The following is a 17,732-nucleotide window of genomic DNA, read 5'->3' as shown; positions in this document are numbered from 1 at the left end:
TTTTTCTACCATTTCAGGGTCATTGATAAAAAAAACTGTTGAGAACCACTGTCCACGATAGCATAGTACATATTCCACCAGAATCCTCTAAAGCAGCAGCAATAGAGAGATACCTTCTGCACTTCATTAAACAGCCTGGTGACCTCAACAAAGCTTTTCAGCAAAGCTTCCAGCTATCCTTAATTAACTAGCACATGTTATGCAACACAGAAGTTCAGTCAGGTCACTTGTACTAAGTTTCAAAAAGAAAAAAACAAATGGAGCGTGACAGGAAAAAAAAGCCTATTACATTTCAATGTGGAGTGAGTGAAACAGCATATAGCAAGAAGTGAGCCATTAGCGTCCCTGTGCATGCATGGTGGTATTGTAAATATTAAACAAGAAACGTTTTACCAAAACAATTTCAAACAATCATATTTATTGTTCAGCAAATTCACTCTATGCACCATTCATGGCTCTGGATATTTTGAAAGGCAGGAAAGAGAAAGAAATACCTAATAAATTCAGCATCAGAACATTTATTTACAAATATACTGGAATTCAACAAAAAATTCTCCACTTTCTGGATTAACTTCTTTGAGGGGAAACTGATAGTTATATTTTTCAATTATAAAGAGAAAAGAGACCCCTTTCCTCCAAAGAGGTTCCATTGTTCTTATACAAAACATTATGCCATCACCACTGAGCAAACAGAGTATACTTTGTATTTTACTTTCAAAAAGCAAACAGTAAACAGTTTTAGAAACCAGAATACAGAAAGCAAACATTTTGGTGTACATTTTAATGCAGCTTCATATTATTCTAGAGAATTCACCTCGTAGCATATGTCAAAAATAAAGATAGCAATTACAAATACATATTTATATTAACTATTTCAGTAGTGCTCATTTAAGAGCATAAAAACAAAATACCATCTTCATATACCATTGGAAACTCTGCTAGCTGATTAACAGCCTCAAAAATGTTTTGAAGTTATTACGGATAAATGTTTGTTCTCCCTTGTGCTTTTAAGTACATTGAACTCAAAAAGTGAATGTGTTTTCCCCCCAAGAGATTTCCTTCTTGTGATTACATTCTCATAAATAACTAAAGTTGAATGAAAGATACAATGCATCTTCTACATAATCTAGACAGGCAAAAAAGTTACCCTTAAAAACCACAAAGGAAATACATATTTATAGATCTACATCACCAGCAACCACCTCCTCTTCTATCTGCAACAATGGTTTCATATTTATGGTTGCTTCACATGGAGGTTGGCTGTCCAGCTATTGGGGTCGGGGAGAAATAGAAAAAAGGTTTTAATTAAAGAGTTTATTGGAGTGTTTTAGTAAATGTAAGATATTGAGTTCAAAAATGCTTGTCAAAATATATCATCATTAAATCAATATCTGTTTGCAGTTCCCTTTTGCAAAAGGTAATTAACACAGAATCGAAATACAAGTTAGAATCAACATGCAAACTATACCGAACAATAGCAACAGTGGTTATACTGTGAGAGTAAATCTAAATTGCCATTTAAAACAAATGGATTTTCAATGGTGTATACAATCTACCTAAAAATATCATTTTAAAACTTGTTCTCAGTCAAAAATATTGGGGGGTTTTAGGTGTGGGCCAGGTTTTTATTTTTTGTCAAATAAATGTTTGCTAGATAGCTAAGCCCTTAATCACAAATCTTTTCAATTAACGTTTAAATTATCCATCCAATACTCTGTTGCTTTTGCAATATTGAAAAATGTTACCATTAAAATAAACAACTTTGTACAATATATTTACATGTTACTATCATAATAATCCTATAATTTACCATCCCAAGGTTCTTAACCAACCTTCTACCCAAATCCATCCTTAGAAGTTTTTAAGACCCGGCTTGACAAAGTCTTGGCTGGAATGATTTAGTTGATGTTGTTTGAGCAGGGGATTGCACTAGATGACCTCCTGAAGTCTTTTCCAACCCTAATATTCTATGAAATATATGAAGAGGAAAATGGGCCACTGTACAGCATGTCTGGAAGTTTCACAAATTATAGGTTGTGACAGACCAAGAGGGACAGAAGAGACTAATCAGATCCAGAGTCAAGGCCCTTTTACAGAGAATGCACTATAAACAGCACTCATGTTTACAATGGGATGGGGTCTAGCTCAAGTGCCTCCACTGATCACAACTGCTGTAACAACATACTGTGGGAAAGGCAGCTTCTCAGCTATCCACATCCAGAGAACTGTACTTATTAGGTTAAAATCAAGATTCCACATGGAAGCAAATTGGTCTCCATTGCAGAACCAGAAGCACTGGTGCTCTGTGCAGAATATTTCTCTTAAGTGATCACACAGCCACATTATGTGTTATTCATTTCATTCCACTGATGGGGTGAAAAGTGGTGAAGATATAGAGCCCGCTCCTGTAACTTACCCTCTCAATGGCTTAACATACACACTGAACTAGGTAACAAGTTAGAATCCTACAGTAAATCTACATGAGAGCTTCCTTGCCTCAAGCTACCTTCTAGGTCTTTAAGAAGGGTGGAAAGGAGAGCCACTTTGGAGTAATTCAGTCCAAGGATGGCTACATGCCACCACAGCTTTGTGGACCAGAATATTACAGGCAGCTCTGAGATTTAAAAATTAGCAGGGGCACTTCATCCTCATCCACAGCAGCAATTTTTCAACCACCACCACCACCACTCAAATACTGGCTAGCTATAGTCAAGAAAATCTGTGGATTACAAATGTCAGTGTTATATCAGTTACACAGCAATTTTCCCCCAAAAGGGCAAGTGATCAAAGATAAGTCAGCAAGAGCATATGTGACAAGAAATGGTTTCTTTAGCAAAGGCACCACAATTGTTTTTCAAAAACAAGTGGCATCCCTTTACCTTCTCCAAACACATACAAAAACCCCAGTCTGGAAAGGGTGACTGTAACAAGGGAACCAGTACTTTTTCCCTTCCTCCTGCTGGACCTCCCCCATCCAGAAAAGACCTGGGGGTTCAGCTCACAGCTTGTCACCCAGGATATCCCCATTCCCTTCCAAACATCAGTGAGCTATAAGACCAAAATTAAACGGAAAAGCTGGAGTGTTTGTCTCTGTCATTCATTCTTAGAAGCTCTGACACCCCTCTAAAAAAATTAATAATTTAAAGAAGTTTGGGTTTGCCACATAAAAGTAGCAATATAGGAGACTCTGGGCAGAGAACTCTCCTCATAATTAAGAAGTTGTCTAGCACTTCCTGCAGCAGCAAAGAGAAAAATGCTTTTTATTCAAAGCACCAGCATCAAGCTCACTAAGTTCGAATTTTTGTAAATGGGAATAAAGAAAAAAAATTCTATACTGCATCCTTTAATTAAAACCTGCAAGTAAATCAATCCACTGCTGATCTAATACTCCCAAATGAATAACTAATCATGAGGCTATAATTCAAAAAAGAGTAGCTTTGGAAATAGTAACCAACATCCTATAATTAGGATAAACTAATCATTTTCCTAGTATGTGTATAGATCAGTTTTATAAGTAGATGCAATTTTGCAGCGTGACTGATTTGTTATTTAGTGAACAGCAATGATTTTAAGGGTATGCCTACACTGCAACCAAAGGCATTATTCGAGCATACCGTAGTCACAATAACAGTGAAGCCACAGAAGCAAGGGCTGCAAAATGGACTGTACACCACATCCAGGACCACCCAAGTGGCTAGTCTGTGGCTTCACAGCTATTGTTAGTCAAGCTAGCTAGATCAAAGCTAGCTCAGATATGTCTACACATGCAGCTGTCGCACCTCTGATTGCAGGGTAGCCATACTTTAAGGTGCCACTTTCCCAGATTTGTAAAGAATGAAGCACATCCATAACAACAGGATGGTAAACCATTGCACAGTATGTTAAGGGAGTGGAGAGTACAGCCCAAAAAGAGAAACTGAAATGAAACCTTTATGAATCAATTCACTAATATGCCAGGTTAGCACTAAAAATAATAGTCTTTGATAAGTACAGCAGTAGGCAGATTCTGGGGGCCCCAGACCAAAAGTAGAAAAAGTTTTCACACACTTATTATAGTCTGGTCTCCTTACTTTTAAATTTGACATAGCAGTCGTTGCAGAAGAGTTCATTGTTTCGGATCCTGACTTCAGCTCCTGAGTGTGAGCCTCCGAGGTCGCATGCACAAGCCGTGCACTGTATTAAACACCAATAATTAGCAACTTGTTACAAACACTGGGAGAAAACATGTACAGAAGCAGCTTATAGTAAAAATCAGCTAAGCCTGAACCACAAACCCAAATTAGCAAAAGCAAACATACGATTTGCAGATTAAAATGCAGCCAACCAGATGAGACATCATTTAAAGGTGATGACTAGCAAACTAATAGAGATGCACATTCTAAATTTATAAAACAAATGATTCAGAGATTAGCTCATGAAATCTTGTTTAAGGTTCAATTTCTCAGAAACAAAATTTTAAAAATGGCACAACAGGAAAGAACTTGTTCTTGAAATGGTGACAGCAATTTTGGCACAGAACATTTGTGTGTGCCACTTGCAGATTCCATGCAACACTATCTGCTTTTCATTCTGTTAGCTTTCTTTTCAAGACAGGAAGCATTTATGCCCAATTATTCTAAGTGTGTATGCATAATTTAAAAGAATTCTCGGGAGCTTCAGACTGCTTCATTTTGCCAAAACAGAATTCTTGCCACTCTTTCTTATGCCAATATTAAAATGTTAAGCATAGTGGGGAACAATGCATTACTATAGCAGGAACGAAGCAATAGCTCTCGACTCTCCAAGCAGGCAGAAGATACACATGTACATCTAAACCGCATCATGTCTCGATCGACTGTGTCTGTATCGCTGTTCACAATACGTGCATGCTGGATTTAGAAAATAAAATGTTCTGTAGTCTTCAAGGGGGTTAGCATTTGCAGCCTATGTGAAAAATCCTACAGTATGATGGCATCTAGCAAGGGTATCAGGAGGAAAAAAAGGATTCTAGAATTAAGATATATTCATTCAGCTGTTCCACAGGGCCTTACACACACCATAAAAGCCCATATATAACATCTAAAATAATAAATTCAACTCTGTAGTACTTTGTTCTATGGTGCACTAATCCTAAAACAATTTCCTTTAGGAGAGATCATAACTCCTCCTATTCGCCAGTGCAGGTGAGTGCAAAGGGGTAATTCCTCTGTGCTGACTACCCATGTAGCAGGAAATAACATGGAGGAAAGGCAGTGGAGAGCACCTTGTGTGGATTACTATTCTTCCTTCTGTGCAGGTGTACAGAAGTAGGTGGAGCCTTGGCTCCTTCCCCTACAACATGCCACCCAACACAGCTGGCAGAGATTACTTCTTCCCTTTAGCCTGGGGGGAACCAATGACCAGAGACACTTAAGTCTTAATCTAATTTCTCATCTATTCCTGGAGCAGTGCATCTATGTGTTGTCCCTTACTAAGGGGTTTATGGCAAAGTGGCAAGATTTTCAGAAGTGACAAGTGATTTTAGCGGACTCAATTTTTGGGTGCCCAACTTGACACATCATAAAGTGGCCTGATTTTCAGAGAACAGATGTCTCAGCATTTTCTGAAAATGCCTTTTTTTAAAATGTGAAAATTGGAGCGTAGATGTTAAAACTTTAACAATCAGAGGAGTAGTATTAAAGTGAATGCTCAATGCCTGTCGATAGGACTGTTGCATGGATATATGCATGTAGCACACAACATGAGTGGAGCGTGTATCATGTGATTAGTAGAGCCTTTGCAACCAGAACTCCAAGTAGCCATGCGTGCTCCAAGTTAGTTCCCGTTTCTTCATGGTGTTTCTCCAGCTCTCACCTTAAAACAATGTAAATGATAACAAAGACCAAGAGATTCGATGATCATGGCTGCTCCTTTGCCCAGAACGTTATTACAGTATGAACATATTTTCTTCCCACTGACTGACCTAGATACAGAACAAGAATGTGGCTCAGGCCATCAAAACCACTTGAAAAGGTTTAAAATATAGACAAAAGTGATCAAGAGCATGATGTCATGATAGAAAGCATTGAAACAGAGGACTATGTGCCGCAGTAATGAGCGGAATATTAGGTTATCAGGAAAAATCAAAATTAATGTTCTGTAATTAAATCTGCAAGCTATAAAAATCTAAAATTTAAATGAGAAAAAATATACAGAAACAGACAAAACAGAAGTGAACATAAGATTTTATGTAGCATTCTTGCGCACTATTTTATCATGTTAAATGCTGGTTGAAGAGGAGTCTAAAACAGATATTGCTAAGCTTGGAAACTAGTGATACATAGTTTTTGTGCTCTTGCCTCATTTCTTATTTGCAAGGAACTATTATTAGGGCTACACTTTATTAAAACCTTTGCCAAGTACCACCCTCTGTAAATTGTTAGGTAACTGAAGTCTGGTTCTGGACATACATTACATTAACTCCTTTGAACATGTGCCTTATAGAGGTCAATTTCCATGGGCCAACCAGAATATTTGAAATCCGAAAATGGAAAACAGAACAAGAGAAGCAGCCATTTTTAAAATGGTCATTTTCTTACACTATTAAAAAAAATTTAAAGTAGTCTAGCTTTTAAAAAAATGCATCAATTTATCAAAATGTTCATGAATGCTAGAGCTAGGAAGGGTGAAGGAATGCTTTTGTAATGGTCTCATTATACCTATTGCATGTAATTGTGTGTGCATGAGTTTCCACAATCTTATATACATTTGTTTAAAAAAGTTTTAATTATATGAAAGAGCATGGTTACCTTCAGTCCAAAATAAACTGTAATTAGTACTTTCTTTTCTGGATTAAAATAATGGCCTGCCCTACAATTACCGAGGATCACTAGCCATGAACATTCTTGAGAGTTCTCTGAGAATATCTTGACTACATATCAGCAAAAGAGATGTGGTCAATAAAATGTGGGTCTTAAAATTTTATGTATTTACTTTTTAAACAAAAGATTCTTACAAAACCATTACACATCAGAAGTGATGTCTGGAAAGTACAAGGAGACTTTTATTATCATTTTTGTAACCCACAAATAATTTTGGAGTTGAGTGACTAAAGATTTATTGCTTTACCTGGGAAACTTTCTGAACAGCTATGAGAAACATGGAAGTGATAACACTGTTCTTCTATGGTGCCTTTCAGCTAGATAACTCAAGTCACTTTTCAAATATTAAGTTTTACAACACTCCAATGTGGAAGGCAAGTACAATATAATTATAATCTGTTTCACACACAATCAGACTCCAATACTAAGAGATCAAGTAGCTTGTTTAAGATCAAAGCAAGCCAGTGGCAAAGCTTGAACAAGACTCATTAGTTCCAACTCCCCTGCTGTAACTACTGTATGAGAGTGTCCACAGTTCAGCCTGCTATTTTATAAATTTTCAACAGATGGGCAACTACTTACCTATTCCGCTGCTGAGCTCCTGATTGGGAAGCAGAGGTAGGAAACTGAGCACGAGGTACAGAAGAAGGTGCTGAGGGGAAACTGTGGGACGAAGTTGCTGATCTTCCAGAGCTGGCTGAAGGAAGTGCTACACTGGAGGAGGGGGTACGCATGTAAGCTCGGTTCGAAGTAGACACTAGTGGAGCAGCAGAGCGACTAAAATCTTGATTAGACGACAAGGATGTGGAAGAGGCAGATTGATTCGTCCAAGGTGGATGTCTCCATGAACTTGTTCTTGAGGAATCAAGATTATCTAAAGATTCACCTCTGAAATGTATAATTGTTATGTGCAGAATATTACTGCCCAGAAACATATCTTCTTATGAACTAACACTTTATCACACCTCTGACCAACATATTAACCCACAGAGACCTTCCTGCCAACACTACAAAAAGAAGGATTCTGGGTGGACTCCTCCTGAAGGTCGAAACAGCAGCCTGGATTTCTACATAGACTGCTTCCGCCGACGTGCACGAGCTGAAATTGTGGAAAAGCAGCATCGCTTACCCCATAACCTCAGCCATGCAGAACACAGTGCCATCCACAGCCTCAGAAACAACTCTGACATCATAATCAAAAAGGCTGACAAAGGAGGTGCTGTCGTCATCATGAATAGGTCGGAGTATGAACAAGAGGCTACTAGGCAGCTCTCCAACACCACTTTCTACAAGCCATTACCCTCTGATCCCACTGAGAGTTACCAAAAGAAACTACAGCATTTGCTCAAGAAACTCCCTGAAAAAGCACAAGAACAAATCTGCACAGACACACCCCTGGAGCCCCGACCTGGGGTATTCTATCTGCTACCCAAGATCCATAAACCTGGAAATCCTGGACGCCCCATCATCTCAGGCATTGGCACCCTGACAGCAGGATTGTCTGGCTATGTAGACTCCCTCCTCAGGCCCTTCGTTACCAGCACTCCCAGCTATCTTCGAGACACCACCGATTTCCTGAGGAAACTACAGTCCATTGGTGATCTTCCTAAAAACACCATCCTAGCCACTATGGATGTAGAAGCCCTCTACACCAACATTCCACACAAAGATGGACTACAAGCCATCAGGAACAGTATCCCCGATACTGTCACGGCTAACCTGGTGGCAGAACTTTGTGACTTTGTCCTGACGCATAACTATTTCACATTTGGTGACAATGTATACCTTCAAATCAGCGGCACTGCGATGGGTACCCGCATGGCCCCACAGTATGTCAACAATTTTATGGCTGACTTAGAACAACGCTTCCTCAGCTCTCGTCCCCTAATGCCCCTACTCTACTTGCGCTACATTGATGACATCTTCATCATCTGGACCCATGGAAAAGAAGCTCTTGAGGAATTCCACCATGATTTCAACAATTTCCATCCCACCATCAACCTCAGCCTGGACCAGTCCACACAAAAGATCCACTTCCTGAACACTACGGTGCTAATAAGCGATGGTCACATAAACACCACCCTATATCGGAAACCTACTGACCGCTATTCCTACCTACATGCCTCTAGCTTTCATCCAGATCATACCACTCGATCCATTGTCTACAGCCAAGCGCTACGATATAACCGCATTTGCTCCAACCCCTCAGACAGAGACAAACACCTACAAGATCTCTATCATGCATTCCTACAACTACAATACCCACCTGCTGAAGTGAAGAAACAGATTGACAGAGCCAGAAGAGTACCCAGAAGTCACCTACTACAGGACAGGCCCAACAAAGAAAACAACAGAACGCCACTAGCCATCACCTTCAGCCCCCAACTAAAACCTCTCCAACGCATCATCAAGGATCTACAACCTATCCTGAAGGACGAGCCATCGCTCTCTCAGATCTTGGGAGACAGACCAGTCCTTGCTAACAGACAGCCCCCCAATCTGAAGCAAATACTCACCAGCAACCACACACCACACAACAGAACCACTAACCCAGGAACCTATCCTTGCAACAAAGCCCGTTGCCAACTCTGTCCACATATCTATTCAGGGGATACCATCATAGGGCCTAATCACATCAGCCACACTATCAGAGGCTCGTTCACCTGCGCATCTACCAATGTGATATATGCCATCATGTGCCAGCAATGCCCCTCTGCCATGTACATTGGCCAAACTGGACAGTCTCTACGTAAAAGAATGAATGGACACAAATCAGACGTCAAGAATTATAACATCCAAAAACCAGTTGGAGAACACTTCAATCTCTCTGGTCACTCGATCACAGACCTAAGAGTGGCTATACTTCAACAAAAAAGCTTCAAAAACAGACTCCAACGAGAGACTGCTGAATTGGAATTAATTTGCAAACTGGATACAATTAACTTAGGCTTGAATAGAGACTGGGAATGGATGAGTCATTACACAAAGTAAAACTATTTCCCCATGGTATTTCTCCCTCCCACCCCACCCCCCACTGTTCCTCTGATATTCTTGTTAACTGCTGGAATTAGCCTACCTGCTGGTCACCATGAAAGGTTTTCCTCCTTCCCCCCCCTGCTGTTGGTGATGGCTTATCTTAAGTGATCACTCTCCTTACAGTGTGTATGATAAACCCATTGTTTCATGTTCTCTGTGTGTGTGTGTATATAAATCTCTCCTCTGTTTTTTCCACCAAATGCATCCGATGAAGTGAGCTGTAGCTCACGAAAGCTTATGCTCTAATAAATTTGTTAGTCTCTAAGGTGCCACAAGTACTCCTTTTCTTTTTGCGAATACAGACTAACACGGCTGCTACTCTGAAACTTTATCATGCTTTCATTTTACAAAAAGGAAATATTTAAGTTTTCACTGTACACAAGGTATCAAAATAGTCACTGTATCTATTTTAAAGGTTGATTTTCTAAGCATAATTATTTTTGATAACCTGAATTTTATTATATTCCTTTATTAAAAATATTTGAAGCTGCAAACTGTTTATAATAACTGGGCTTCACTAGCCTTAGGGGAAAAAATGACCAAAGAAGGTGAGGCTAAAGCATGAAAGATAACAGCAAATTACACTTCAGTACAGCTTTATCAGCGTGAACCAAATCAAATTGTTTTTATTTAGTAATGAAACCAGATAGTGGTGGTGTTTGTATTTTTCTCTAAGGGATACCAGTTCTAAAATAGATCAAACCCTCCCCACCATTAGATAGTCACATTGTTCAGAAACCAGCTGTTGGCACAACAGCTATGATCTCATGACTGATATCTTACTGTTTCCTAAGTGACAAACCCAACATTTAGACCCTATGCAAGCAACAAACACAGAAATTCTGAAGTTTCCTACAAGATATTTGTGCATGTTAGAAATTACTGAAAATTATTCTTCAGAACCTATATTTAAGCTTTATTTGAGAACAAAGTAAATTACTGAGGTTCTCAAATACATGTACAAATGACAATTCACATTAATCATTAATTCACATTACTGGTATATCAAAGGAAAAATAAGCAATTGAGGAAGTATTTACAGTTCACACAACACCACCTTTATACTCCGTATTTGCAAAGATTTGATCTCAGCTATAACACAAGCAAGTTTTACCCTACTACGTTGTGACTCAAATTAGCTCAAAATCTTTACTGGCTTTACAATCTGTGCTGCAAAGCAACATTAGAGTGCCCCAAATCTAAATATTTATCTGGAGGCAAAGTTTAGTTTATAATTTTCAACAGGCATCCTACCTCTTCATTGTATTCTTGTGAAGATTAACAGGGTCCTTATGCACACTAGAACTACGCTGCCTAATCCAGCTGTTGTCTGTATGTAGTGATGTTTTCTTTCTCATTTCCTGAAGGATATGTTGTCTCTCTATTTCTGCTGAAGACGGGGCATGCTCTTTCTGAGACCCCTTCTGTGAATCACTGACATTCCAAGACTTTTCCAAATATTTGTTGTTTGTACCTAATATGAAAAATACAAACATCTGTCAAGTTTGAGGGAGATAAAACACAAAAGCTAAAATTAAAAAGCAAATTGTAAAACTAGTGTTGTAAAACTACTAAAGCAACGTATGCACCTTTGTGTTATTAATATTTGATGTAGTATAAATTTCACTATTGACTGCCATTACAAAAACAAATATTACCAGACAACATGCATATTAGAAGCATTAAAGATACCACCAGACAAAAAAGGAGATATCCAGTGTCAAGCTAGCAGTGAACTATCAAATATCTAAGTTAAAGCACAGAAGCAAGCACCAGGTATTCTGTACTTCTAGGCTATAGTGCCTAGGGTATGAGTTATTTTGTGCTTCCTCCTTTGCCCCCCAATATAAATATCCCTAGGCTGCTTTTCACGGGTGTAAGGTTTTCATGTGACTAGTGTCAAATCAAGCAATAAATCATAATTTACAATGTGGCAATTTACAATAAAAAAAATCAAGAGAGACAAGCAAAACCTGCTTATCACACTACTTTTAAACAAATGGATATTCCCTGCACTTTTAAGGTCAGATGAAAGCCAAAAAGATCCTTTGCTCTAAAAGCCTGAACTCCCCTCCCTCTTTGAAAGAGGCTTTTCTCCCTTAATGAGATGGAAGCCTGCCGGAATACACAACTGCATCACAAGTTCCTTCTCCCCTTTCAGAATTTATAATCCACACTCACTCTAATTATAGGAATTATTCCCTGTTCAAAATGTCAAATTTATTGTGTTTTAGAAGAGACAGTCTTGCTTTATAACTATCTGCTTCAAAAACACACCTTGCTGGAAGCATTTTATCTACTACCTAGTTACTGGGATATCTAAGCCATTGAAGGAAAGGTCAAACTTTTGGTGTAAAGCATCCTTTGGTCATCCTTACTTGACATCTTAAAAAAGGTAGAAAAATCAATGCCATTCTCCTCAAAATGAACAGAATTACCAGTGTTTTTTAAAAAAAGGAAATTTGTTTTTATTCAGCTATTAAGTGAACAAAACAGTAAATCACTTCAGTTGTAATATCCCCTCTTCTAATACTGCTTTGACTACAGATTTACTATTGGATTTATTGGTACAGATTAACATCAGATATTTCTGGAAGTCTAGTCATCTCATTAGTTTTGGTGATTGAGATGTGATTTGAGAAAGTGATTTTCTTGCCAATTTGAGAGGCATTCCCACCTTGGTCTGGGTTAGCATGTTCCATCTGATAAACCATTTGTTTTCTTTTAGCCTCCAGCTCTGGTTCTTTTGCCTTTTGCAGAGTCTTCGTACTTTGCTTTCGGTTTAACTCATCTTGCAACAGCCATTGGGCAATACCACCTAATGGTTTTCCATATTCACCTACAGTCACATTTGCATACACAAACCCATTTATCACTTGTACAAAAAAAATTTTTTTAAGTAGCTCGTATCTTCCATCATATTGTCTTTAGTAAGTCACCCATATTCCTCGAAGCAGATTATAAAATATCTAGAATTTCTAAAGAGAATGCTATGTAATCTTATATTTTAGCAGCTCCTTAAGAAAACTGAAGCCATTGTTATACCCCCATGAAATCATCTCCAGCTGTTTTCTTCCCATACATTGTAAATGTTGCAAAACAATTGTTACAAATATTGCCCTAGTGTTTGTAGCATTGAGTTTTGTTATTCCAAATTCAAACACACTAGCATATCATATATCTATTATCCACATTAGCCCCATTGTTTCTATATTCAATCTACCACAGAAAATGTATTAAAATACAGCCTTACACATAACTGTTTAAAAATATTAATGCACTATATAGATTATGATTACAATATGACTGTAATCCATACTACTTTAAAATAAATTTGAACTAAAGTATATCTTAGAAAAGCATCCATTCTGAATTTAAAGACACTGACTTTTGGATAATTTACCACATCTCTTAGATGATCTATTCCAGTGGTTAATTTTCCACACTACTAAAAATCTGATATAGTATATGTATACTTGAATGATGAGTGGCAATCAAAAACAATTATTTTTGAACTTCAAATATCTAGTTGCTGTAACTACCTTTTGATTGTATTCATGTTTTCATGCAGTTAATAATCAATTTAAAAAGATCTAAGAGCAATTAAAGTGCTCACCATTTCGACTTCTGGGGTAATCATCCAGTTCTGAAGTCGATCTGGATTTATTTCTATAAATACAGAAAACTTGTATTACCATAGCTCTAGTCATGGTGCAGGACACAGTTGGGCTAGGCACTGTACAAACACAGATCAAAAAGATGGTCTTGCCCGCAAAGAGCTGACAATTTAAGTATAAGATAAGATATAAGACAGATGGATAGACAGATAGAGTACAAGGAAATAATGAGGCAACACTAGTCAGCATTGACAGGCTGTGGTCTCAGCATACCAGTGGTATAATCTATTGTTATTTAGTACTAATCTTGCAGTAATTCTCAGAGACCTCAATTACAGAGTGGAGCATCATTCTCCTAGGTGCTCTACAAATATTTGCAAACATGGTCCCTACCTCATTCCCCTAGATCATTAAACTGTAATATCAATGAAGATCAGACACAGTGTAGCGTACCAGTCTAAGGAGGACCGTTTCCATTTTTTCGGTGCATGCTTTATTTTTAAGTTTATTACATGGTGATGTACTTACCACTTCCTAGTTTGGAAGTGCTATTGCCGCTGAAAGAAAAGTATGGCCTTACATGCAACCTGAGGATGTTTCTTGGGAAAGCCTTGTAGTTCATTGATCCTATCATGCCAGGGAAAGCGCCTATGGGTTTTAGCTGACAAAAGTCATCAGATGCACAAGAAAATGAATAGTAGGCAAAAGTGTTCTGGCTGCCCAATGTGAAAGTTAACATAGTACCTGGCTGCTCTATGCTTAGCTCTAGCTCATGAAAGTGAGGCTCTGACTAGACATACAAATATGGTGTTTATTTAGAAAAGCAACAAAGAGCGCATTTCTTGGGCAGCAGCTTCAATATTTAAATTACAGATGGCTGTTACAGCAGCATCACTGTATGCATTCACGACCCAGTGCAAAATGAGCGTCATATTAAACCAATATGGCCTTTGGATGCAATATTCTTAATAATCGTATACAGTTTCCTGCTTCCCATATTAACTGTTTGTGCTAACAGTCTGACTGATCAGTTCTTGCACTGGTGAAGAGCTGGTGTTACAAATGCTCAACTGCTTATAGAAGCAGTTACAACAGGGAACAAGGAAGCTAGATGGGTGCTTATGCCTCTAGCACCTTTGGCCTCTCCCCATGCCTCCATAGCATAACAATTTGGTGCAAAAGCCTTTACCACTTTGAGGGCAGAGTACTCAGAGGAAAGAATATCCATCAGTAGACCTTCGTGAAATATTTTGGACAAATAGTTTATTTGCCAAAAAATGCAGTTTTGGTCAATCCAAAACTATTTGACAATTTGACAGGAATTCGCTAAATAGTTTCAGCCATTTCCCCGCCCAGGATTTAAACACCATTCACAAAGTGGAGAAGCGGGGAAGAAGAGAAGAAAAGGAGGAAGAAGAGCTAGTGGTAGTCCTCCCATACAACCGTTAGCCCTGGGCTAGGGTACTCACCCAGGATGAGAGACACCCTCCCTCGCTCCTTTCTATTTAAAGTGGAGAAGGGATTTGAATTGAATCTCCACCCTCTCAGAAGAGTGCCATAACCATTTTTGATTCACCAAAAAAAGTCCAGAATTTTAAGTTCAACGAAACCTGAATTTCATTTTCAAGTTTTCAGAACTGCTAATGAACTAAAAAGATCATTTATGTGCCCAGTTCCATGCATCAGCTGCACCATCTCAGGTCTTGGAGTTTCTTCTTGTGACATCACAAGTACCATACTTATTTCTATTGAAAGACTGGATTAATTGCAGAAAAAGATATAGAGATGACTATTCCGAGCAACTGTGGGGTACTATCTATATTAATGTTGGATGGGAGAGTTATGGACAGAAGATATTTTTACAGAGATGGGGAATTTAGAACTTTTAGGGTTATTCCAATAATTAAAAGGGGAAAGAAAATACAACTGTGCATTTAAATGAACCAATGCATTTGTAACTGTTGACAAAAAAGCTTTTATTAAAAGCAGAAAAGAGGATAGCAAAAAACAGGCATGAGTTAAAACAAAACAGAAAATAGGCAAAGTTTAAAAAAGAGAAAACTAAAAGTTTGTGTACCAGCTTCCTGTTAATTTTGTACCTTCATTTTATCCCTTCTTTCCCTGCTTATCTTTTATGTTGCACAGTTTTCTGTGTGGGAACCGTGCCCTAGGTTGTATTACACATTATGACACAACCACTGTAATAGCTGAGATTGTTTTCCAGTCTCATCAGTCCATTCCCACCCACACATTCACCTCCTTGCACTTCCTGGCTTGCTTTATAGAAAGATCTACTGACTGAAAGGTGTTCTATGCTACAAATGGAGTATGGCTTAAAGAAATTAAGTGGCCAAAGCTCCTTTAGGTGAAAGCATAGTACAAGGACTGCAAAACAATATTGCTGGTAAGGACTAACTGCACCACACCAAAATGGTTAAAATTTAATGTCAAATCCAAGGCTCTGTAATATAAAGGTGAAATTCTAACCTGCCTGGAGATTCAATATCATACTAACCTGTCAGCAAGAAAGTGGCCAGATGGATCTTCAAAGTTTTTAGATACTTCATAATGGTCATAATGTCTATAAACAAAAAATAAATTAAAATAAATATATGAAATAAGGTGAATTAAGTAAATATCAAACCCAAATTAGGAAGAGATGAAGAAATAAGGTACAAACAACAGATCCCTAAATGTACATAGCAAACAACTTCTAGGAGGCTCAGCTCTTGTTTCAGTTAGAAACAAAGTTGCATGACAGATATAGCTTTCAAAGATCTTTTATGAAGTCAGAGTCAGACCTACTGTCTGTAAATGACAATCATCAAACACTGATACCAAAGCTCTAACATTAGAGGAATATGTATATCTACAGTATGAATACAGCTTTTTGGGGCAGGGACCACGTCTTCATACATGTTTGTATAGTGCCTAGCACAATGAAGCTACCATCCCAATTGTACTGGAAAGTATTGTTAATATTGTTGTTAATACATTTAAAGTCCTACTTCAGCAAAGCAGTTTACACATGCTTAAGCCCAACCCTATTCAGCAAATCCTTAAGAACACAAAAAAAATTTTTGTTTCTCTGATATTTTACTGAGAGTGGCACTTCTGTGTGTTACTTGTAACACTAGTAGGTGAAACATTTTCAGAAAGGAATGTTATATATAAGTTAATGTGTGTCCTTTCCTCCCACTCTCTTTACTCTTTAAAACAGATTGCTGAAAAAAGTAGTGGTAAGAGATTGTCTGAAATAAACAGATTTAGACTAGGTATTTCTAATATGCTGTGGTATCTAAGCTAATATAAATTATTTCATAGATACTGCAGAATCTTTAATCCACTCCAGCTAGAAATCCAAAATTTAATCCTTTAATTAATAGTAACATATTAATGTTGATTAATATTAATAATTAATAGTGCTGGTCAAACCACTGCAAGATAACAGCAGTAAGTGTTTGACTTAGGAATGCAGACATGCAGCTAGTAGGAAATAATTAACTCAATATTTCATTATAAATCTCTACAGATGTGTTGAACCACAGACTTGACAATATGTAGCATTAAAGGGGAATTTGCAACAGAGTAGAGGTGGGCAAACTACTGCCCACGGGACAGTCCTGCCCAGCCATTGAGCTCCTGGCCAGGGAGGCTAGCCCCCTCCCCCGAAGCCATGCAGGCAGCACAGCTGGCTCTGGCCAGGCAGCTGGGCTGCAAGCTCCTGCTGCTCTGAGCTGCATGGTAAGGTGGTGGGCGGGGGTTGGATAAGGGGCAGGGGGTTCTGGTGGAGGGAACTTAGGGGACAGGGAGCAGTTGGATGGGGAAGAGGTTGTGGGGGATGGGCAGTCAGGGACAGGGAAGTTAGATAGGCATAGAAGTCCCAGGGGGCCTGTCAGGGGGCGGGGTGTGCGTGTGCGTGGATAGGGGTTGGGGCAGTCAGGGGGTTTAGATGGGGGTGGGATCCCAGAGGGACAGTTAGGGGCAGGGGGTCCTGGGAGGGGGCGGTCAGGGACAAGGAGCAGGGCAGGTTGGAGGTTCTGAGGAGGGCAATCGGGGGCAGGAAGTGGAAGGGGTGGATAGGGAATGGGGGCCAGGATTTTGGGGGGGGGCACAGCCTTCCCTACCCGGCCCTCCATACAGTTTCACACCCCGATGTGGCCCTCAGGCCAAAAAGTTTGCCCACCCCTGCAATAGAGCTAAGTGATAACCTCAGAAGTTTTCATGGTAGATTTTCAAG

The 17,732-nt window shown here is 38.8% G+C and overlaps 1 protein-coding gene across 23 annotated transcripts in view; it reads right to left on the bottom strand.

The window, feature by feature from the left end:
* Nucleotides 1-401: 401 nt before the first annotated feature.
* The window catches only part of LMO7 (LIM domain 7), a 183,875-nt gene continuing 166,544 nt past the window's right edge, over nucleotides 402-17,732 (bottom strand). For 13 of the 23 annotated variants that reach the window (XM_038408614.2, XM_038408594.2, XM_043504615.1 and 10 more), the window contains 8 exons: nucleotides 16,008-16,073; nucleotides 13,492-13,544; nucleotides 12,553-12,714; nucleotides 11,130-11,349; nucleotides 7,422-7,727; nucleotides 5,833-5,941; nucleotides 4,071-4,173; nucleotides 402-1,268 (listed from right to left, as the gene is read on the bottom strand). In XM_038408614.2, the coding sequence (XP_038264542.1) occupies nucleotides 1,246-1,268; nucleotides 4,071-4,173; nucleotides 5,833-5,941; nucleotides 7,422-7,727; nucleotides 11,130-11,349; nucleotides 12,553-12,714; nucleotides 13,492-13,544; nucleotides 16,008-16,073 (1,042 nt within the window). In that variant the 3' untranslated portion in view covers nucleotides 402-1,245. The remainder of the gene's footprint in view (nucleotides 1,269-4,070; nucleotides 4,174-5,832; nucleotides 5,942-7,421; nucleotides 7,728-11,129; nucleotides 11,350-12,552; nucleotides 12,715-13,491; nucleotides 13,545-16,007; nucleotides 16,074-17,732) is intronic. The other 10 variants (XM_038408633.2, XM_038408623.2, XM_043504619.1 and 7 more) reach the window with 2 other exon arrangements.

This window comes from Dermochelys coriacea, chromosome 1 (genome assembly GCF_009764565.3).
Source record: "Dermochelys coriacea isolate rDerCor1 chromosome 1, rDerCor1.pri.v4, whole genome shotgun sequence".
NCBI classification, from domain to species: domain Eukaryota; kingdom Metazoa; phylum Chordata; order Testudines; family Dermochelyidae; genus Dermochelys; species Dermochelys coriacea.
Note: the sequence above shows the minus strand (reverse complement) of the source record. Positions and strands in the feature narration are given on the sequence as shown.